The sequence below is a fragment of the Lacerta agilis genome, chromosome 5 (genome assembly GCF_009819535.1).
Source record: "Lacerta agilis isolate rLacAgi1 chromosome 5, rLacAgi1.pri, whole genome shotgun sequence".
NCBI lineage: Eukaryota > Metazoa > Chordata > Lepidosauria > Squamata > Lacertidae > Lacerta > Lacerta agilis.
In genome coordinates this window covers 62,404,379-62,428,628 of record NC_046316.1, presented here as the reverse complement: position 1 = coordinate 62,428,628, position 24,250 = coordinate 62,404,379, and the positions used below count along the sequence as shown (strand labels likewise).

Sequence of the window (24,250 nt, the reverse complement as noted above, 5' to 3'; positions counted from 1 at the left end):
GGACAGTCCTGTAGAGGTTCAGGAACATCCAAACCATGGTCCTTCAACATGGGCATTTGAGCTCTGCTGCCCTTTTATACTTTGCATGCTGATTGCAGCATCTGGGCTTGACAAGACACATAACCCTCACCTGTCCCAAGCCTATTCCAGCTGAGGAATCACACCCCTCCTCCCAGAGCTAGCAAACCTTACCTGTGGGCCCTTGCCTGCCTCAGCCTCCCAGAGCGCCATTCCCGCTGCTCCCTACACCTCAGAGCCTGCTGTGTTTGTGGGTTCAGGGGCTCTTCTGGTGGTGGGTCCTGCTGCCCTGGTTCCTGTGCACTGAACCCCATCCCTTCCTCCTCCTCCTTCACTCTGTGATTATTTCTTTCCCCATTCCCTCTTTGCCCCGGTGTGTCCCAGTCCCAGCTACACCTCTCTCCGGGATCCTCTTGCTCCTCTCCCTTGTTCTGTCAGTTCATGACAGGCACCATATGGGCCAAACCTGGTCTGTGGAATACATGGATATATTCTTCCTTTTGTCATGGGTTTATTTCTTGCAGCAAAACATGGATTGTTAGTGTTTTTTATTATTGAAGTCAAGAATTTGCCAAGACTTACCTTGAAGTTTGAATGTTTCCTGTGTTTACTACAAAGCATTTAAATAATCTGACTTTTACCACAGAATATCATTCAGCTAAACGAATAAAATGTGGATGATTCAATTAATTTCCAAGCCTGCTCACACATCTTATAAAAATATATATATATTATTTTCTGTGCGCAAGAGAGAAACTGAATAATGACATTTCAACATTGTGGATCTGCTGACTCTATGAAAGGCACAGGTCCCTGCTTGGACAATTACCAAGTACAAAAGCCACAGAGGATGAAACTAATTATCTTTATTCTTTTCTGACAATGATTAATTCATAGTTATACAGATGCTACACAACATTAAACTACGATAATTTCTGTCTCCATCTGTGGAGCTAGGAAGAGGTGCAAGGCCGGCAGAGAGTAAATTGGTTCAGAAAAAAAGTGGGACTTGATTGCACTGAAAAATCACCTGGATGGGGATCTCTGGGAATGGCACCTCCAAGATGCTTTTGATGGGATGCTGCACTGCTGCGTTTGCATTTTAGAATAAAATGCAACGTGTGTACCAATAGTGACATCCTCATTATGATGCATCACCTTTGAAAGGGTTGTATGCTGATCGCCGAAGAATTGATGCTTTTGAATTATGGTGCTGGAGGAGACTCTTGAGAGTCCCGTGGACTGCAAGAAGATCAGACCTATCAATTCTTAAGGAAATCAGCCCTGAGTGCTCACTGGAAGGACAGATCCTGAGGCTGAGGCTCCAATACTTTAGCCACCTCATGAGAAGAGAAGACTCCCTGGAAAAGACCCTGGTGTTGGGAAAGATGGAGGGCACAAGGAGAAGGGGACGACAGAGGACGAGGTGGTTGGACAGTGTTCTCAAGGCTACCAACATGAGTCTGACCAAACTGCGAGAGGCAGTTTGCTCTGGTCCATGGGGACATGAAGAGTCGGACATGACTAAACGACTAAACAACAACAACAACAAATCTTAGTAGGCACAGAAATGTATAAACTTAAGTTGGTCATGTCGGTTGACTTTAGTGGCTCTACTTTGAGTATTTCCCACTTTCCTAGAATGAAGGGGTGGGGGGAGAGGAAGGGGTTTTCTTTCAATTGTTAAAGAAAACAGTGAGGAAGCAAATTCCACCAGTATCTCCCCTCCTCCATTTTTAATAAAACCTTGGCTGTGCCCTCAGAGGAAAGGAGGGGAATGCTTATTCTCCCTTTGATGGATTGTCTTTTAGGGATTGTCCAAGAGAGAGAGATTGCATTATGAGCCAACAGACCAGTTGGTAGCAGGCCTCCACCTTATCACAGCCTGCAATTATCAACAGAGCAAAGCTCATAACTGAAGAGAGAAACAATAATAAAGAATGCTAAATCAGAGGAGCAGTGGCAAATCTTTTTCACGTTATCATCTCTTTTGTATGGCGTTTCTTCAGATTAGAAATAGCCTAGCACCCTCCAGCAGTGCATTAAGGGAGCTTCATTCAACCCTTAATGAGTATACCAGGGAGTTGTCTACATGTACTTAATAAATGCTCATTTCTAGCCCTTAACAAACCAACTCTTTCCCTCCATCTGCACAGACCTGTCAATTTAATCATGTGGTTGACAAGTACCATAGTTGCTCAGATAAGATTGGAGCAGGGAGAAACTGCTGGGATTTGCTTTGTGGAGGCTTCCTCACTATATTTCCGCACCCCACCCCATAATTAAAAACTGCCTCTTTCTTCCCAAAGTATCGGCAAATACTTATCTCCCAGAAGCAGCAGCAGTTTAAACTTTGTCTCAGGAGCTTGTATGCTCACATGAACTGTGGCTTGAAGGAATCCTTAACCTTGCTAGCCAACTTGGCAGAGTGACTGATCATCACTTTCTCTGCTCACAGGCCAACATGCAGCTGAGTTTGTAAGACGTCCTTTCCCAGCTTCACCACAGGCTAACTATCAAACTGATAAATTAAGCTATCGAATGACTGCCTTGCTATTCAGTTGAAGCTTGAATCAGGAGGACTCATCCAGCCCATATGATTCCATGCTCTAGGGCAGTTCATCTGAGGTGGGAGTCTGGTTTTTGGCATGACCGTGTCAGTCTGACTCCACCCACCACTGCCGTATAATCCTTGAGATTATACAACACTCAAGTACATTGAAGGGGGGTATTCCCACTCCTGCTATAGTATTAAAATTGTACAAATATTATACAGATTACAGTTGTACCTTGGATATCAAATGCCTTGGCTTCTGAACAAATCAACTCCCGAACAATTGGAACCCGGAAGTGAGTGTTCTGGTTTTTGAACTATTTTTGGAAGCTGAACGTCCAACAGGTCTTCCATGGTTTCCTGTTGGCTGCAGGAGCTTCTTGCAGCCAATCAGAAGCCACACTTTGGTTTCTGAACATTTTGGAAGTCAAACAGACTTCCAGAATGGATTCCGTTCAGCTTCAAAGGTATGACTGTATACGAATTGTAGCTAGACAGTCAGAAATCTGCTTGCTTCAAAGAACTAGAATATAGAATGCCTGCATTTGTATTGCCATCAGCAAAACCCCAATGTTACCATCTCCACCAAATACGAGTTTTCTTTCTTTCTTTCTTTCTTTCTTTCTTTCTTTCTTTCTTTCTTTCTTTCTTTCTGCTGAAAAGTCCTCATTTCCTGAGAAGGAAATACAGATTCTTTGGCCATGTTTGCTTCCATAGTGCGTCTGCATTGCAGCCTTATCATTGCATCATTTTTTTATATCTGTTTTTTAAAAAGTCAAACATTCCACTGGATATTTTGCTAGCTAAATTGCATTTGCTTGTCTTTGCTGAAAAGCACAGACAGTATTTATCTTCAATGGGAGGAACAGACATTTGAGAGGTCCTATCTGACCTATCAGTGAATGGCAATTTCTTGAGAAGACATGTGCTGTATTGAAATAGACATTGGAGGTACCACACAAGTGAGAAATAAATGTGAAATTAATCACTAGTTGAATTCTTGCATGCGGAGCACAACAGTTTACTTGCCTCTACCCTTCAGACTGAATTACCACTGAAAATAAAATGGTTCGGGTGTGGGCATGTCTATGGAAAGATGTGGAGAGCGAAGATTTGAATGCAGTCATCTACTCGGGTAGACTATGTGCTCCCCTCCAGATGTTGTTGACCTACTGACCATTAGCCATGCTGGCTGGGAATGATGCTAGTTGAAATCCAACAACACTACGATGGCACCAGGTTATCTACTGCTGTCTCAGCATGCAAGGGAAGGCTTTTCTCTCTTGTTTTACCTGTTCAGTAGTCCTTCTCCCAGTGACTAACATTGACTGCAGGTTCATTGATGCACACTTAGCTTTCTCCATGCTCTCTAATGAGCCTGACTTACCCTACGCAACTATTCACACTGCTTTCTGTTTCCAGCCATGCATCAAAAAGAATGTCCCCTGTGAAAAAGAGACTGTTGATCACACAGTCTCTTCTGAGAAAGAAAATGTAGTGGTCATAATGGTTATTAAGCTATTCAGCACTAGGGGGAGCTCGAGGTTCAGCATGATTCTAAATATTCACAGCAGCATTTAACTGAAGAGCAATTTATTCAACAAATATTGTTTGTGTAAACTGGTGCATTACACTCCATTATGCAAGGAGATTTCTGTCTACCACCCCAAACCCCTCGATTAGAATCAGGTACTTTAAATATATATATAGATATATATAGTTTTATTATTGTTTTTCAGACTGCAACAATCATGGACTTTTTTGGTGCCTTCCCAGAAATGGCCCCAGATATCTGTTGAGATTTCTACAGTCAGATGCCTTACAATTCAGTTATATTAATGGACATATAAAAGCTTTTTAAAAAAAAAGTCAATTCAAAATACAGTAACTTGATCGTATTGAGAGTATCATCTCAGAATGAGGAGGCCAAGAAGAAATCCGTCTATATATTTTTTTACAGAAGTGAGTGAGAGAGATTAGAAAAAACGTTTTGCCTTGGATGCATTTTGGAACTGTACCACTTATCTCCTAATGGTGGTCTGCTGTTAATTGTGCTCTTAACAATGGCTGCACCATTACAGAAATTGTAGGAAAACTGAAATGTGAATGAACCCCCTTTGTGATTGGTACGTCAAAGAGTGCATAGAAATGGCAGGAAATTATTTCATGTTCTTTTACAATGGAAATAAAAAGCCATTGTTTATCCCTTTTCTACATTTTTTAAAAAAAGTATGTCATTTAGTAGAAATACCAATTTATTGGCAAAAGGTCAAAGTATCGTGATAATAGAGCTGTTCCGGCAATGACAGAAATATATGAAGCAAAGGCTACTAATGCAGGTTGGATTGGCATCCTAGTTAGGGCCTAGGTGTGCTAAACTGATGTTCACAGGATGCTGGCCTTACAAATGCTAATGCAATAAAGGCTTATTTCCCGAATTCAGCTCTGCTTTTGCTTTTGTTGTATGAGGACACTTCTGTGAGAGCCACTTAGCCTCTGCGCCCGTTCTATCAAGAGGCATTTCCCCTTGCTTTTAAGAACAGGACTGACCATAAAGTAATGTTTTAAAAAATAAAATTAAAATAAATCGAAAGCAAATGGTCAGAGGAAATAGCTCACCCAAATGCTCCCCAATCACTGTCGCTCTCAAAGTATTGCTGTATTATGTGGTCCTGAATACCACTGCTGTGTACCCGCCACTTTTTCTTATCAAGGTAAGGCTTTAAGGCAAAATATTGTTTGGGGGAGGAAAGGCTGGGTTTATTTTCCACATCCCAGATCAACTCAGAAAATGAAAGTGAGTTATTTTAGGGTGGCAATACTTGTTTCATTTCTTTTTAACTGTTTCTGTCTCAGGGTGCTTCCAGACTATATTGAGGTAGGATTTAATCACAGACTGGCAGATTCAGATTTTGCATTATAGTTGTTTAGGAAGCCTTGCACGAGACACCACTTCCTTTAAGGAGAGTGACGGGGAAATGTACTGGAAAGTGTGAAATAGCACTTGCTTGGATGCCACATCATCTAACCTGCCTCAAAACAAATCGGAATGAATAAACCAGTTGGAAGCGAGCAGAAGTAAACTTGCTCATTTTTATGGCAGAGTGGAGGTTTTGCTTTGCTTTAGCTCTTTGAGCACACCCAAACCATGCTGTCCTGATTACCCATCCACCCAGTGATATTTTTTCTGGAAAAAGAGGTGCTGGAACTCACCATGAATGCCTCCCTCATTCTCTTTGAAGGGCAATGGAGCCCACCTGAGTAAACTTAGTTCTGCTGAGTTCCAGATGAGAAAAAGCCCTTCATCCGCCATCACCAGCCACCATGCAAGGATTTCGACTTGCTCCTGACTGTTGCGAATAACTCCATGCATCCTCAGAAAGCATCCACTGTGGCTTCTTCTCCTTCTCCTCCTCCACCCTGGGACTGGTTCCCTTTTGCTAAATAACATACCAGGGAGGGGGCCACATGTGTAGGAACATTAATCTTCATTTCTGTGGTTCCATTTGCCCTTTTCTCTTTATGCCCTGAATGCACAAGGCAATTTTAGAAGAGGACCAGTGTAGCAGCAGAAGCCAGTTGTTGTTTTTTCAAGAGCAGATCCTGAGGATTGATAGTGTTGTGATGCCTTGGCATTATTACTTTCTGTAACTAACCTTTCCCCCATCATTCAGCCTGATGCAGAGTTCTGATATTGTCCAGGTAAAAGGGATTGACTTAACTCAGGGACAGGAAGAGCCAGTATGGGGAGGACTTCAGAGTTTTGCACCTCACTGTGCATTTAAAGAATTGTCAATCTCTTGTTGGAGGACACAGAATGTTTTTTGGGGGGGTGACATGAAGTTATTTATGTCATCTTGATCATTTCCCATCCTTTGATGCTCAGATATTAGCTCAATGCTGGCAGTGGGGCCCATGACACCATATAGGAGTTTTGAACTGTCCTCTGCAAGTGAAACTATGAGATCTGCAGGGAAGAGAATTTAACTCAAAATAGTAAAATGTTTGTGTGTCCCTGGATCATGCGTGTTTCTGCATAGCATGAACCACTGCTGTGCCCTTGCCTATTTTTTTATTATTATATCCTATTCAATTGGGGGTTGGCAACAGATTTTTAAGACAGCTGTAGGAAGAGCAATGACTCTGACTGCTATTTGTAAAATAAAAATTGGGGGCAGTTATGGCACTCCAGGGCCTAATTATCATTAAATAATGAGAATGCCAATAAAAGACTTTTCATTTCCACTCTTTTACTGTACAGCTGGGAGATTAATTACTGCTGCTTATCAGAGAGAGGGCACTTTGAGTCTTGAGTCCTTAGTGAGAACAATTGAACAGAAGCAATTCCTGAATGAATTCTCTTTTGTTGGCAAGATTCACCCTGGCAAAGGGGGAACCATTAGGAATTCCTGTCTTCGCCCTGCCACCCAGGGCTGCTTTACACATTATCTTTCCTTTTTTTAAAGATTAGATATTCAAAGATTGATGTGCATCTTTAAGTATGTGCAATGTCCACTGGACAAATACATGCTTTTCAGCGCTGTGCATGAAGGGCACGAGCACATGAGGCAACTTGGATTGCCTACGGTGTCCTGATTTGCTGCTGTATACTATGCGAAAGCAGCTGTAAGGTTCACAGAAAAGCTGCTTTGCTCCTGCATCGCAGAATGAAGACATGAAACACCACAAATGGATTGAACCAAAGGTCAGAATCTCTTTTATTATAAGACGATGGCTCAGTGGCAGAGCACATGCTTTGCATAAAGGAAGTCTTAGGATCAGTCCCAGTTCAAATATCCTGAAGGATCATCAGAGGGAACAAGCTTGTTTTCTCCTGCTCATGAGGGTAGGACTCGAACCAATGGCTTTGAGTTGCAAGAAAGGAAATTTCAGCTAAACATCAGGAAGAACTTTCTGGCAGTGAGAGCTGTTCAATAGTGGAACGGGCTCTCCCAGGAGGTTGTGGACTCTCCTTTCTTGGAGGATTTTAAGCAGAGGTTGGATGGCCATCTGTCATGAATGCTTCAGCTGGGATTCCTGCATCACAGGGGGTTGGACTAGATGGCCCTTGGGGATCCCTTCCAACTCTGCAATTCTATGATTAGGTGTGTTATGTCTTGGTTTGCCTCCAGACTGTCAGTATTTTACAGGAAGGATCCAGTTATATATCATAAATATAGGTTTGTGCAATTAAAGTGGATTGAAGTGCTCTATCCCTCTAGCATAACTTTTTTTAAAAACAAAACAAAACAAACTTTTTGTGGCTAGGAAAGTGATGGGAAAAAGTATGGGATAATGATAGATGGGTGGGAAGACATATAACCCCCAAGCAAACAAAAGAGGATGAATGCTCATTGTCTTACAACCTCCCCACAAACAAATTGGAATGAATGATCAGGGACTTTCACATAAGCTTTGTTCAATAAACAGGAGGAGCCCTAGAAATTACTGGATTGGTAAAGGGTTTCCCACTGGATAAAGAGAGTGAAAGCTCAGTTGCTATTCAGCTGAAATGTCACCTTGCTTGATCCAGTTTGCCATGTTTGCACATCTCCTGATTCTGTAGATAATGGTGCCCAAATATTACTAAACTTAAGGAGAGGGGGCTGAATTATGGAGGGGGGGAAAGCTGATGGTATTACAGTACTTATCCTTGTTGCAGACGTTACTAGAGCTGACATAGGGCTCCTGCATTCGGCTCCATTAGGATGGGCACTTACACTTTTATGAAATTTCATAAAGACAGTGAAGCTCCGCACAGGTGCTGCAGAGATCAGATTGCAGACTCCCGAGTCCTGTGCTTGAAGCAGATTGGTGATTTAGCTGGCTGGTGGGCTGGTGGTGATGATGGAAACCTATTTCTCATCGGCTGTAACACAGTTAACATCTTGATAGATGCCCGATTGTCAAGAGAAGTGTTTTAGTGCAATATTAACAAAGCGCAGCCTCTCCGTCTCAGATATATTTGCTTTATTCCATTTATACAGGAGTCAGGTTTGAACTTGTCTGTCCTTCCCTGTGTAGACGGAGCACACGCATCCCTTTGCCACACAACTTTGATCCCCTACGATGCTTAAGTTTGACGCAGAGCTCATATACCGGTAACCATCTCCAGATTTCTCATAGTTCTTCACTTTCTCTTTTGATGTGGGCAGCACACTGCTCTTTTCAAAATGGACACTAATCAAAACATTGATTACATTTGTTTCCGCGCGCCCCCACCCCACCCACTACAAGCAGTTTCTTGTATTTACTTCATGAGCTTTCATTAAGGGTTTCAAGAATTCTTTGGAGAAATAAGATTACAGATCCTTGTATTGCTGAATGTCCATGTGTACCTGGAGCCTATTAATTTTTGATAATAATTACATTCATGGCCAGGGCAAAAGCCAACACAGAAACCTCTAATGGATGGAGGCTAAGATGGACAGGATGGAATTCCTGCTCCTTAATGAGAAATGACCTGAAGAATAATGATGCCTCTCTGCATGCTCTGCATTCCCAGTAGGTGAACTTAAAAGCTGACCTCTGGCTACTTAGGGATCTCCAATGAAATCTGTTATTTCTGCTGACTCTAGCTTGACCTGGCGGCTTCAGGCACCCAACATTAGCATTGTCTTGCTGATCAAGCAGACGTCCAGCCAGCTGAGCACATCCAAGAATGGCCAAATAGATGCACAGGCAGTTCATGGGAGCAGGATGACATACGAAGCTGACTTATACTGCGCCTGAATGTTGTTCTGTCTAATCCAGTACAGTGGTACCTTGGTTCTCCAATTTAATCCATTCCAAGAGTCCATTCGAAATCCTAAACGGTTCAAAAACCAAGGCGCGGCTTCCGATTGGCTTCAGGAGCTTCCTGCACACAACCGGAAGCCGCGGAAGCTGCGTCAGACGTTCGGCTTCTGAAAAACATTCGCAAACCGGAACACTCACTTCCAGGTTTGTGGCATTTGGGAGCCGATTTGTTCGAGAGCCAAGCCATTCCACAACCAAGGTACCACTGTGCTGACAAAACTGACTGGTTGAGCTCTCCATGATTTCAAGCCCTGCCTGGAGATGCCAGGAATTGAACCTGGGACCTTTGGCATGCAAAGCATGTGACCTTTTTACCTTTTACCTCTGTCACTAAGCTTACAGTCCTTCCCTAAAAGGACTGAACATATAACAGTATACGTATTATACGTTATCTGTAGTGTGTAATTTCAACATTTATCCAGCAGGGGTTTTTTTAATATATAAAATGAACCTTTTCCCCTTGTGTCTACTGGGGTTAGATAGATCGGTTTATTTTTGCCCCATTTCTACAACCTCTTGCAATTATTATTTTTAAACTGTATGCAAATAAATGGAGTTTTAGTATGCCTTTTACTGTAAAAAGAGTGCCTTTTCCTATGCATTTTATCCTAAAATACGCATTTGTGTATACATTTTTATGCATATTTTGGTTCTTTTTTTTTTAAGCTGAAAACTGTATCACAGATTCAGAGATGCCCTAAACCAAATGATAACTGTCTGGACTACATATTAGTCCAGGAAGTGTGAATCAAGCTAGTTAGCTTTAAAATGTGGGCCAAATGAAACCCTTGAACATCCTTTATGCTTGTCCTATCAACCTGCTGTAATGGGATCTTCATTTTCTCATAACAGCTATAAAATCTGCCCCACTAGTATCTCTCTGTCTGAACATTCCATGCTTAATTGCTTGAACATTTTCATCTAGAGGGGAAGCCAGGCTGGTCTATTGCAGAAAAATCAACAGAACACCTTAATGTCTAAAAAAAACAAACAAACCAGCAAATGCTTTGACAGTCACTTCATCAGATGCAGACATTTATGTTATAAAGCTAAGTAGAATTTAAGCACCACACAATGATACCCTTTTCAGTAGCTTCGAGAAACTTTACAGCATGTTTGGCTGTATGTGTTTGGTGAACATTTAGAATATTGCTATTAAATTTCATTATTAAAACTCTGAGGTCAGTTCCACATTTGAATTGCGTACACTCAAATATTGGAATATTTCTGTCAGCTGTGATGCTAAATATGTGGTTTTAAAGGTGTGTCTGTTTTTTGCCTTCCCTTTCCCTTTTGTCTTATATTTCTCTGAAAATTAGTTGTGGTGCTTCTTTGAGTTTTGCGCTCTCTCTCTCTCTCTATATATATATATAGCCACCATTTTATACTTGCATTTTGATACTGCACTGCTTCACTTACTACAGCTTTTTCCTATGCATACTTCAGTGCTGTTATCTTAGACCCCTAATTATGCATATCGCAGGATAGCCGTTTTCAAATTACTGATTCCAGAGCAGTCTCTCCCTCTCCAGTCAATAGCGGTGCCTCCACACACAAAAAGGGGATTTAAGTAGGTGAATCTGCATATGTGTAGGGAAAAGGATGGGTAGTCTTTTTCAGTACCTTTTTGTGAAAGAGCAGGCAGCTTGAAAGAAATTATGCTGTTCTCTAGATGATCCTGATTCAAACAAAACCACATACTTTGAGTTCATGTTGAAATATAGCTATGCCTCAAATTGCTCTGTTCGTAGGCTTAGTTGTTGCTTTTTTTAAAAAAATGGCACCGAGGCAATTAATCAAAAGACTTAATAAAACTAATCAAAAGCTTTTGTGATGCAAATCTTAAAATTCATTTCTTGGAAGTAAGTGGTCAGGCTATTTGTGGAGTGAGGGTTGATATAATAGCCTACTTAAAGTGCAGTGACTGGAAGCTGTTTTACACATGTATTTCATGTGGTAGGGAACTGGGGCTAATCACAAGTCTCTCAGGCTACAACTCTAACCCCAATTACCTGGGAATAAGCCCCACCGAATTCAACAAGATTTACTTCTGAGAAGACAAAGTTAGGATTTTGCTGTGCTGTATATGAATGACATTTATTACGGTCCCAGACCAGATTCACATACCGTACTAAGCAAACATAAAACACAATAGAATTAAGTTTGAATTAACAATTGAATATGACAATAAACAATATGAATTAAGGCTGCAGCCTTAAAATGCGGTGCCGCGCGGCTCCGGTGCCGGCTTACAGTGGTACCTCGCCAGACGAATTCGTCTTGCGAAAAAGAGCCTTAGATGAATTCGTCTCACGAGTCAACTAAAAACTCGCAAAACCCTTTCGTTTTGCGAGTTTTTCGTTGTGCGAGGCATTCGTCTTGCGGGGTACCACTGTAATAGTACAGCTTGTTCCCTGAGTTTTATGGCAGCCGTGCAAAATTTGGTCACCCTTACCGTGATCTCTGGATCCCTATCCTCTATCACGGTTGTTAAGCATTGAGGTTCAGACCTACTTGGAATTTTCTGTATAACAGGTGTGAAAAAGACCGAATGTCTATCCTCATAAAAATGATATTGTACAAGACATGAGAGATGGTTTCCACCTCTATCAGGCCGCAGGGGCAGACTCGCTCCGCATACGGTTTACCCACATATCTGCTCTTCGATAAGGCAGATGGCAGCACATTGAATCTAGCGAGGGTGAATGGTCTATATTTAGATATTTGTAATTTTGATAGATATATTGCTGGGGTGAAACCTCTCCCACTGTCTTTGATTGCTGGGTGCTTATTCATCTCACTCACGTGACACTGAAATTCTACATCCCAGATTCATTGGCGAATTGTTGCTCTGGCTTTCCCATAACCTGCGGCTATCAGTGCCTGTGGCGAAAACCCCAAGCCTTTTAGCTTTTCGTATAATGTAGTTTTCCATTTTGATTGATAGGGATCCAGTAGGGTTAAGCTGTGCTGTACACACAGGAGCATATGTGTATTTGATGCTTCCATTTGCAATTGGCATGTTGCATCCCAAATGTGAGAAGTGGATTGTGTCTTAACCTTGGTAAGTTCCACTTTGTATATGTCTCCTCTGCCGATGGAATCATTAAAAATACATATACAAATTAAAAAAGATGAAATCTGCATATTTTATTTCAATTTATACTCAATATATATTTGACATTAGCACTCCTGGACAGAACCGGTGCTAGGGCTTCTTGCGCCCTAGGCGAACCACCTTCAGGCGCCCCCCCTGCCCCCCACCAAAGCCTGCTTTAGCGGGAGGTGGGGGGGTGGAGAGGCAAGCAGCAGTTTCTACACTGTAGTGGAGAGCTGCTGCTCACCCGGCCCGCCGCCCGCCGCCCGCCAAAGCCTGCTTTAGCGGGAGCCGGGGGGTGGTGTAGGGGGCAAGCGGCACCTCTCCACTACAGCGGAGAAGCTGCTGCTAGCCCGTCCCACCCAAGCCTGGCCAGCGCCCCCTCCATTTTGGCGCCCTAGGCAATTGCCTAGTTCACCTAAATGGACGCGCCGGCCCTGCTCCTGGACCTTCAAGGTGAAAGTGGACATGATCTCTCTTCTCACACATGCTGCCCTCTGGAGGACTGGAGACATGAAGTGTATATGTGAAGAGGAATGGAAGTTGAACAGTTAATGTGCACAATAACCAGCCATCATACGCATTCACTAGGCCTCATGGAGAATGTGCACATCATTCTTCCATAAAGAGAAAAGTGTACACATTTCCCAGTCAATATACACGGGATATATAATATTTACAGGAGAAATGTACAGGCTTCCTGTAGCTGATAATGGTGATTTTGTTGGCATGTGTGAGTGTCTGTCCAAAGGCCTATGGCAAAGGCTGAGGGAGGGGAAAGAGGCTCCATTGATCCCTATTTGGAGCCCCTTCCATATGTAGATGGGCATGTGGTTGGATTGTGTCCTAATTAACTAAAATGAGACATAAAAAATCTCAGAACCTGAGTAGAGGAATACTTTCTAAATCCAGTTGTTCAGAAATGTGTTAGCAATGCTTAATGTTACACTGCATTTTATACCAGTTTGGGGGGAACACAATTGGAAGAGTCCTGTTGCTTAAGGGCTTGCTCTAGGCATCTGGTTGGCCGCTGTAGGAAACAGGATGACAGACTTGTTTGGTCTGATTCAGTAGTTTGTGCTCTATGTTCTTTAAATGTTTGCTGCTGTGTTGTAATAAGGAAAAGCAACCAATGTCACCAGAGAAAAAATATTATGCAGCATCCATGGTCTCCCATGCACACATACACGGGATTTGCCCTTTGAGTTTCTTTGCAAAAATTTCACTTTCCCTTCAGCTGTACACAGTTTACCCTTTCCCAAAACTATGTTAAAAAAACTTGTATATTGCATACAATTATGAACAGATGATTGCCGATGATTGAAGGAACCAGCTTATCAACCTGTGCATGCATATTAGGCATCGTAAATAATTACAGCGATAATGGAAGGAACAGTGTCAATCAGATTTTTTTAAGGGGGGTGTGTGTGTCAGAGAGAAACAAGGAGTGCAACCCTCCCTGGAATGCATATTATGAAATAGTTTTGATAACCAACTTTAATCTTTGCTGTATCAGTATTTTAAATTAATTGTCTGAGAATGACTCTTCCCTTTCACATTGCTAAATTGTAGTTCATCTCCTCAAAGTGCAAGTGTCTGACAAATTCCCCCTTAGGTTCTCAATCTCTAATATTTCACCTTAGCTTTTTCCTCTCTCCTTTTTAAAGCATAAAAAACATTGAATACTCTTCTTTACCTCTTTAACACCAAGCGGGAATAACAAACATTAGGAATGACCCGTGCAAAACAAAGAAAAAGCACTCGATTTTTCTTTATTCCTTTCAGATTTTGGCTCATCCAACCACAAGTAATTTATATTAAGACATTCAATATGGCATAACCTAAGTATTTTGCAAAAGGTGGTGCTGATCCAGCAAAAGTTACATAATTAAATTAGGGTGAGATTTGTACCGTCGAATACTGAAAATCCCTCACAGGTTCATTGATTTGGAAAATTAGCAAATCCTCTTCAATAGGCACTTAAGGACATTGCCTCTTATTTAGTTGTGCTTAAAAAGAAGAAGCCTGTGGTTCTGTTTTATGAATATGATGCTCAGATAGATTACTTAACCCATTAAATATTGTGAGAACATTTGGAAGGGGTGATAAAAAAAAGGACTCGTTTGCATTGCAGCAGTTTTAAGGAAACACCCATATGCAATCTACAATTAGACACAGGGGAAAAAACAGGGCGAGAAAGGAGGGGACGTGGTAAGCAGGGAAAGAATGCTCTTTCAGTCACATGTTCTTAGGCATGGGCATGGTCACAACCCAGCGCTGCACACCATGACTGCAGCCCTGGTGGTTCTGTGCACAGGATGCAGGCTGGCTCATTAACTGCAATTAATCCAGAATGCAGCAGCTAGACTGGTGGTTGGGAGCGGCCGCCGAGACCATATAACACCGGTCCTGAAAGATCTTCGTTGGCTCCCAGTACGTTTCCGAGCACAATTCAAAGTGTTGGTGCTGACCTTTAAAGCCCTAAACAGCCTCGGTCCTGTATACCTGAAGGAGCGTCTCCACCCCCATCATTCTGCCCAGACACTGAGGTCCAGTGCCGAGGGCCTTCTGGCGGTTCCCTCGATGCGAGAAGTGAGGTTACAGGGAACCAGGCAGAGGGCCTTCTCGGTAGTGGTGCCTGCCCTGCGGAACACCCTCCCACCAGATGTCAAGGCAATAAGCAACTATTTTACTTTTAAAAGACAACTGAAGGCGGCCCCGTTTAGGAAAGTTTTAAATGTTTGATGCTGTATTGTTTTTAATATTCGATTGAAAGCCACCCAGAGTGACTGGGGAAACGCAGCCAGATGGGCAGGGTATAAATAAATTATTATTATTATTATTATTATTATTGGCAGCCTTGGGGAACCTGTGACTTCCTCATGCTGCCCTCTCGATACTCCAGGTCCACTCTTGTTCTCCAGGCCTCCCTCTGAGGAGAGAGAGGAATGTGGCTGCTACATCCCAGGGGAAAGCCTTGCTGCAAACTGTGGGGTGGGGGAGAGAAGTAGTGTCCAAGGGATGGAAATGGGTGGAGCAATGGAAAGAGGGCGAAAAGCCCCCTGCAAGCAATCAGGACTGACCTGTGTTAATGGTGGTGATCAAGTGGGGCAGAATGGATGGAGGAGGAGGAAGGCACCAATAGAGGGAGATGGGCTGGTGTGATGCTGTCGGCTCCACCTACCTTTGGCTCTGGCCCCACCCATGTTTGTTTCTGGATCTACCCAGCCCCCAACAGATTACCCCTGAGGAAATGTAGCCTTAAATAGGAAAGAAAGAGTTCCCTGTCCCTGCATTAAAGATCTGTGCAGTCCTCTCTTGCTGCTCCACCTGAGCACTTAGCCTCAGGTTTTTTTTCAGTGTGTGCTCAGTTATGGCCCAAGCAGTCGCTTCATGAAGAAGACCTCTGTGGCTCACATTCGGCAAGCAGCTCCTCCTTAACACCTTAACATAGCTTTGTGCTGCTTCCATGGAAAGTAGCCCGAGTGTTGGGGCCCTGAGAAGGAGGTGCGGTACCTGGGCTATGACCTGAGGGCCTATGGTCCTTGTAGAAACTAAGCAGGCTTGAGAATCGCATGTGCGCCTCCTTGAGATCTATGGAAGAAAGGTGGGATTTAAGTGTGATAAATAAATAAATCAAGTGCAAGGCGGAGGAACTTTCCTTGAAATGAACATCTGGGCTTTGTGGAGAGCCACTCATGTCTGGGTGCCAAGGTATATGGTGAAAGAAGGGAGAGCTATTCTGGCTTCTAATAAAATCACTCTGCACCCTGCATTCTGTGCCCAGGACAATCAGGATTGCAGCCAAGGTCATTCCAAAGAGCCTGGCAGTTATTTTATTTAGACTGCAATTCTTTAGGAGCCCTAGTCAGATTTATTTTTGAGCAGGTTGCGCAGAAGCCTGCTCTCCAATGTGTGCTAGAAAATGATGAGTTATGATGATTAATGCCCAACAAATATGATGATTTGCAGCCCTCCCTGGATTAAAACCTTTTTATTCTCTGTGAATTAACGGGAGCCAGCATGCCAAGCATTTTTGGTGTGCTCTGTTATCTGATGAATTAATGGCTGCTATGATTCTGAGCATACGGGCTATGCTGACTCTGCGCAGGCCACACTTTCAACCATTTGTTCACTAAACAAGCTGAAATTTGCTTGTTAATTGGCTCATTTTTTCCATTTCTATTTCTTACCATTTTTTTCTCCCTGGTGTCACAAAAGTTAAGGACACACAATACCTGTCTAAGGTATTTGGTCATAATTAGCAAAAGAGCTTGTCACTGCATGTGGTGAGCAGGATCACAACCACCCGATGAATCTTATCAAATGAGTTCATTTAATGGAAGAATATAATTTACAATCAAAGCAATTTATAGTGTGCATCAATTAGGGAATTTCTGAGCTGAGGGTTAACTGATGATTTGGTTTCTCTCTCCCTTTCCCCCCCTCTCTCTCTCTCTCTCTATATATATATATATATGAGTCTGCAAATTGTCTTCTAGCTAGGCATGTTAGAGAATTCTGTCATAAATGGAAATAGGAGTTGAAATCGCCACAATTTTCATGTCAAGAATGAAACTCACACAAGCGCATATGAGCAGTATTTACTATTGCTGGTTTTTTTGGTCAATAATATGTAAATAATCATGCAATTTTCTGCTTTGTTTTTGACATTGCTAGAGGTTGTACACAGCCATCATGACCAGTAGCCCTTGATAGCTTTAGTCTCAATGAACTTCTTTAGCCTACGTTCAAAGCCATCCAAGTTGCAGTGAATTATACAGTATAACAATGCACTAGGTGAAGAAGTACCTCCTTTTGCCTATACTGAATATTCAAGTATTCAGCTCTCTCTATAAAAAAAAAATCCAAATAAAAAAGTAGGGCAGTAGCTTTATTAGGAATAATCAAAAGGTAGCAAAATGGTGGGCAAATTTTCAGGTTCTTCAGAAATCTTCAGTTTGACAGGATTCTGAAGAACTAAAAAGCTTGCTTGCTCTTAGTAGTTGTAATAAAAGCATTATCCCACTGTATATTATAGGTTGTTGTTTTTTGTTGTTTTGCAGGGAAGGGTTCTTTAGATAAATGCAGGTTCAGGGTGCTGCATACCTGATTATAGAAACTGTGCTGCACCTTCTTAAGTCTGTATTTCACACACGCACAAAATCAGGATATTAGTCACGACTCTCCTGGAGTTATATGTATTTAGCTTGGTAGACTCTTCCAAAGTTTTTAAAGGTAAAGGGACCCCTGACCATTAGGTCCAGTCATGGACGACTCTGGGGTTGCGGAGCTCATCTCGCGTTACTGTCCGGGGGAGCTGGCGTACAGCTTCCGGGTCATGTGGTCAGCATGACTAAGCCACTTCTGGCGAACCAGAGCAGTGCACGGAAACACCGTTTACCTTCCCGCCGGAGTGGTACCTATTTATCTACTTGCACTTTGGCGTGCTTTTGAACTGCTAGGTTGGCAGGAGCAGGGACCGAGCAACGGGAGCTCACCCCGTCGCGGGGATTCGAACCGCCAACCTTCTGATCGGCAAGCCCTAGGCTCTGTGGTTTAACCCACAGTGCCACCCGTGTCCCCTCCAAAGTGTTTACTGAATCTAAAAAGTAAAGGACGTTTACCTGAATGTTAAGCCTTCCTTTCCTTTTCTATTGCAGTTATACAAGCAGAGTGGTAACCAATGGGATGAAGGCACAAATTAATAACCCAGAATTGAAAGTCAGAGGAATGGACCCACACGTCAGTAACTTAATTGCTAAACTGCAACAATTTAATCAGGTAAGTACTCAAGTTCCACATACAACCTAAAAGGAGACATAGAATTGAAACACAAAATTGTAGTAATTATATGAAGTTTGTACATATTGACAAACCAGGATTCTGCAAAGAATTAAATACATCCTGGTGTATGTCAGCTGACCAGGCAAGGCTGCATCCATCCATGCCAAATTCCCACAGTTGCTTATGGCCCATAATTCCAGTAGTTTTGCACTTATCACTCTCTATCTTCTAAGTAGATTTCTATAAAATTGCACTAAGTTTATAGAGGCTCATTGCCCTAAAAAAAACTAAAATACCTTGCATGAACTACAGCAGGGCCACATTGCGACCTGTGGCACTACAAGTAGCCAGTAAAGTTTTGCTGAAAGTGATTCTTAATTTTCCCAAACCAGAAGAAAAAGATGGTCTGCCAGTAGCTATGCCAAAAACATGATGAATGGGCGCCTGCTTAAGTGATTTGCTCGAGCTCTGTGGGTTATGCATGGCTGTCTACACAGAACTTCAGCTAGTCAGTGCTGAATATATTATGCCTACCGGTACATAATACTCTTCCTTCAATCCACTGCTTTGCAAGTTGCATAGATGGTGTCAATCCAAATTAGCCAGAGCTACCTACCACATTTAACAGCAATCGATTTTCATTTAATGTAAGCATATTTTCTTGTTCAATTTGAGGAAACGTGGATAATGGCATCTGCAGAGTTTGTAATGACAGAGTAGCATCTCCTCCCTAATCATTCACCATTAGAGAATAGGTATAACTTTTGACAACTGCTACTGGCTGTAATATTGATTGCACTGATTAGTGTGGAAAGGAATAGTGTATATCATGCAAAACTATGGCTCAAATTGGCTTCTTTTTCTTCCAGTTGTGAGATGTAAGACAGGGTCATCTAGGAGCTCTTCGTGATGACAAAGAACAACATGATTAATTTTGTATGGTCAGGGGAGTGTGGGCAAAGCACCAACAACCACCTCATGCCGCACAGTTTCCAAGGTTGCTGGTGGTGTGGCATAGGTACCTGTCATACAAGTGGGAAAATGTCAGATATCCCATTGGGTCCAAGCCATTCAGTGACCCTTATGTAACTCTTTGGATTTTGGCTCTTCAGAACTAGTATACTAAGAACTGTACCTTCTCTCCGCAAAACAAAAATTCCACAAATGACATGACATCCTGTGCAATATATCACGGCCACCAATACTTGTTACCTCCTTTAACAGAGATTCTTTCTGTGACTTTCTGTTGACCTTTAAGAGAAAATGATCCTTAAGTGAAGTCCTGCCCCCCAACAGATGGAGATTTGTAGTGGGTAATTGATTGCATGGATTAAACAGAATGCTTATTATTGCCTTAAGATGATTTGTTGTTAAGTAATATAAATTACTTTGATCATAATTTTAGTGAGATTTCTTCAGAGATCAAAGCATCAAAGAAGTTGTTAAATTTCTCTTAAACGCTTTCAGCATAACATCAAACATGTGTCGCCGTTTTCTTAGGGTGTTTATCTCAGGGTTGGATTAATTTATGCATAAAAGCTGACACTCAGAAGATGATTATGGCTTCAACCCTTATACACATTTACCTGGGAAGGAAGCCCCATTAAATACTTGACATATACTGGCATATACCCCCAGTTTTTGAAGATAGTTCAATAGTTTTTGAAGAACAATATATTCCCCTTTTTGTGGTTAATGGTTGAATGTGGCACTGGTGTAGCATGTTAAGCATGCTAAGAGATTCAGCTACAAACCCTGATGTCTGTGGTTCAAATCTCACTTCTGCCATGAACTCGCTAGCTGGATTAAAGTGAGCTTCTTTCTCTGTCTCTCTGCCTCAGTTCCCCCCATCTGCAAAATGAGAGATATTACTGACTTAACTTTACAGGGCTATAATTAGAAAATCCATGTGAAGCACTTGGGACACGTGAAAGCACTATACATTTTTTGTTGTTATCAACATTAGTATTATGAAAGCAAAGTTGCAATGCTTTTTATTGGCTGATAGAATTACTATGAATTCAAGCAGGGGGTTTCTTAGATGAGATCTTCAGTCAATTTAGGGTTTGCCTGTTTTTATAAATATTGTATTTAAAGGACTACGTTGCTGTACCTGTGTATGGGCACGTAATTCCAAATACTCTCTGGCGAACACCGTCATTTTTAAAAACCCTTCTAAACCATTCCTTCTGAAAACTCAACCATCAGATTTATCTACAGTATAATGTTTTGGATAGGAACTGTGCATTTTGTGCCTAAAGCTTGCTTTAAAAATGTATTTGTAGCATGTGCTCAAAAGCTAGATCTTGTCAGGGACAAGATTTATGGGGTTTGGTGCCATCCATGAGGCAGGAGCTGGGGGTGGGAGGGTCTGAGCAGCTAGAGATGGAGGGCAGGGTGCAGGACATGTCGAAAGCAGAGGAAGAGGCTGCTCAGGCAGGGGGCAGGGTGGTCAAATCCCCACTGTCCTCTGCCCCACTATCTCCTAGATCCAGAAGGGACTTGAAGAAGAAAGCACAGCAAACACTTCTGTGCAGAAGTCTCAGGTGCACAGAAGTGTGCACACCGTCAGACAAGGTTAGGGTAGATTCTAGAAGAGAGAGGGAGAGAGAGAGAGAGAGAGAGTGTGTGTTCAGTGCACCTTAGGAGCTGCTCTTGCCAATAAAGCCTTAACTATAAGCCATTTGTCTTCCTTGGCTAAGTGTGTGCAGGGCAAATCTCATGTGTGTGTGAGAGAGAGAGGTGTGTGGGGGGGAATCTGGATATATGTAATGCTGGCATGACATCTTGTCTGGATTGTATGGATTAAGCTTCATTTTATTGGCCTTAATGCAGCCCATTGTTACCTCTAGGCACTGAATTCAGGAATCACCCATACCACTTGCTCTTTTTCTCCAGAACAGCCCATGAAATCGAACCTGTTTTTTATTTACAGTAAGATGGCGTAGTTGGGGACCCTATATTTCAGGATTTAATTTGACCAGAGGTTATCATACCTAAATCACCTCATCACCTTCAACAGTCACTTCTCCAAGAACAGTGGAGGAGCCCTTGAGGAACATTTACTTCTGCAGGGCATGGGAAATTACAGACCACTAAAACAAGGCTATATGAAAGCAGTGCAAGGTAAATAAGTCGTGTTCATGCCAGTCCCTGTCAGAAGTGTGCTTTGCCACGCGCAAAGCAGTTGCCTTTGTCTCACGGCTTGTAGAAGTGTGCATTCAGGATTGTGCTTTCGTTAACCCCCACAAGTGACACAGCCATTTCCATGACCACTGCAAGGAATAATGTCTGATTGATCCCTGTGTCCAGCTAAGCCACTATGTGGCATTTCCAATTACATCAGCAATTTAGCAGAGTAAGTTCCTCTCTTACCAATTAGGCAGAAAAGATTCCTCCTCTTACTTTATTCCTGGGTGCATTTTAATTAGATCTGTAGGCAGTCTCTCTCCTAACATGCCCTGCAGGCTTCAGTGCCATCAGTCCTGAGATCATTTTGGTTATGATCACGTGCTGCTTCAAACTGAAGTGACTCATTTAAAAAATCTTCAGAGACCAAGCTTATATTTGGGTTTCCCTGCATCTCGTTTTATTTTATTTTGGTTCCTTAAGAATGATGTATAAACTATACTGGAGAAATCACGCCAAGCTGTGTGTGTATATTCTGAGCCAGTTTATTTTAATTTGGAATAAATAACACAGCCACTCTCACTTTCAGTCATGCCTTCAGTCATGTGTTCCTAGACTGCCATTGAACTCCCTAGCTAGACAGCCTGGGGTTCATTTTACTAAGGTTTAGAATAGGGGAGAACTTGCATGTGGAGGAAGGATGCTTGAGGAATTTAAACATGGCAAATTCCAATGTGAAGTGATCTGATCCCTCCCTCCCAAATTTCTATGTCGGCCAAAATGTCAATATCATTCAGATTTTGCATTTCTCTGCATATTGCAGTGCAGTTCTCAGCTCAAAAAAGGCGAAAATGCATTGTTTCACAATACATTAAGAAATATTTACTTCACTGTGCATTTTTTGAAAGAAAATGAATTTATATATCATATTTGTGAGAAAATGCATTAAAATGCTTATTTGAATATGAATTTTCATGCAGATTTTTTAAAAGGCAGATTAGTGTGGAAGTGGGGTAGAGTGACATGTGTTACAAATGAACATGTGAAATTGACACAGCAGAAATAGACGGATCTATTCATCCCTAGTGTGAAGATAAGTCCAAAGTTGGGGATAGGAACCTGTGAGTGTCCAGATGTTGTTGGAGTCCCCCTCCCGTCAGCCTAAGATAGCAAGACAAGCAGTCAGGGATGATAAGAGCTGGAGTCTAAGAACACACCAAAGGTCACAGGTCCTTACTCCCTGGCATAGGAAGTTGTCCTGTTGGACTTCAGTTCAAAATACTGCTCCTTAAAGACAGTGAGAAAATCTATCAAAAACAAAACTAGTTGTATACACATCATCAGTTGGTAGCAAGAAGCTAAAACTAAAACTTTATTCTGTACAACTTGATGTGTTTATCTGGATAATCTGACTGTTGTGAGGATTTGCCGGGCACTGTCTTGAGTAGAACAGATTTTGCTATGACTTTCCTTTCAAGGGGGCCCCAGTTCACCTATCCAGGATCCAAGACTGCTGCTGTTCAGTCAGTACAGGAAGAAGCAAGGCAGGGAGCAGCTGCTACCACCAGCCCAAGGCCTAATGAAGGGTTCAGAAGCATAAATATGAGAGTTGTGGAAAGTGGCTTCCTGGAGATGGAGGGAGCAGAGAACACCTCTTGGCACTTCTACAGGACCTTCTCCTCCTATCTGTTGAGAGGCAGAGGGACTCCTGAGAAGTACCTATCTGGTTTCCCCAACTCTATTAGCCTAGGATTTGGGGGGACCTGACCATTGGGAGTCACCTCAGGGTGTCATAAGACCTGGACCTTTCACTCCTTGAGCTCTGAAGCCTTGGGGGAAGAGGGCTGTAGGGATGCATCAACTGGGAAATGGTGGTTGCGCTGTCAGGAAAGAGCAGGTGGAGTTAGGGGTCTGATCCTGTATTTATATGTTGTTGTTGTTGTTGTTGTTGTTGTTCAGTCGTTCAGTCGTGTCCAACTCTTTGTGACCCCATGGACCAGAGCACGCCAGGCACCCCTATCCTCCACTGCCTCCTGCAGTTTGGCCAAACTCATGCCAGTCGCATCGAGAACACTGTCCAACCATCTCATCCTTTGTTGTCCCCTTCTCCTTGTGCTTTGCTTTTCTGGTCTGTCCATCCCCCAGAGATCACAGAGCCTGAAGCCTTTAACCTGCCCCTTCTACAATATGGTCCCACACCTATAATTTATCATATTGTCCTTTTACTATAAGCATCCACTGTTCCTTAGAGAATTGAAGCTATGTAGTTTAAAGTCATCTCGTCTTCAATCTCTGTGTTAATTACTATGAAATGGGAAATAATTTGTGTGTCTCCCTTCTAGGAAGGCTTCCCATGAACATTTTAGCACTAATTGTAACCAGGGGGATTATTGCCAGTACAGGAATGAAGTCATTTGATTTGTATGCAAGTATATGACGTGTATTTAGAAGCGTTATTACAAAATGAATCACATCTCTCTGAATCTGCACATATATATTGTGCATCATAAAAACGATAAAGAAATCAGGGCTGTTATGTAGCTGGGATTTTTATTCCCATGGATGAAGATAAGGAGCAGCCATCCATCAATTGGCTCACTGGGACAGTCTAAAATGTACATGAATTGGAGCGAGGCTGAGCAACCCTACTGGTAGATCCCCGTGGAGGAGAGAATCTAGGGCAGAGACTCCAGAATGCCCCAAGACCTGTTGGGTACACAGGAACAAGACAGAAGGGAGGGCAGAGCAATGTTTGCACTTGCTTTTTCCTTTTCAAACAAAACTGGTGTGCCTCCCATTGTTTCTGCCCCATTGGAGTGTCTCTCTCCCCAGGGACATGTTGGGTAAATGGAAGAGCTATGACGGGC

At 42.4% G+C, this 24,250-nt stretch overlaps 1 protein-coding gene across 2 annotated transcripts in view; it reads left to right on the top strand.

Annotated features, from left to right (window-relative positions):
• Positions 1 to 24,250, top strand: part of LOC117047269 (glypican-5-like) — a 374,186-nt gene that overhangs the window by 199,440 nt on the left and 150,496 nt on the right. For both annotated transcript variants that reach the window (XM_033150213.1, XM_033150212.1), the window contains one exon: positions 18,131 to 18,251. In XM_033150213.1, coding sequence (XP_033006104.1) covers positions 18,131 to 18,251 — 121 coding nt within the window. The remainder of the gene's footprint in view (positions 1 to 18,130; positions 18,252 to 24,250) is intronic.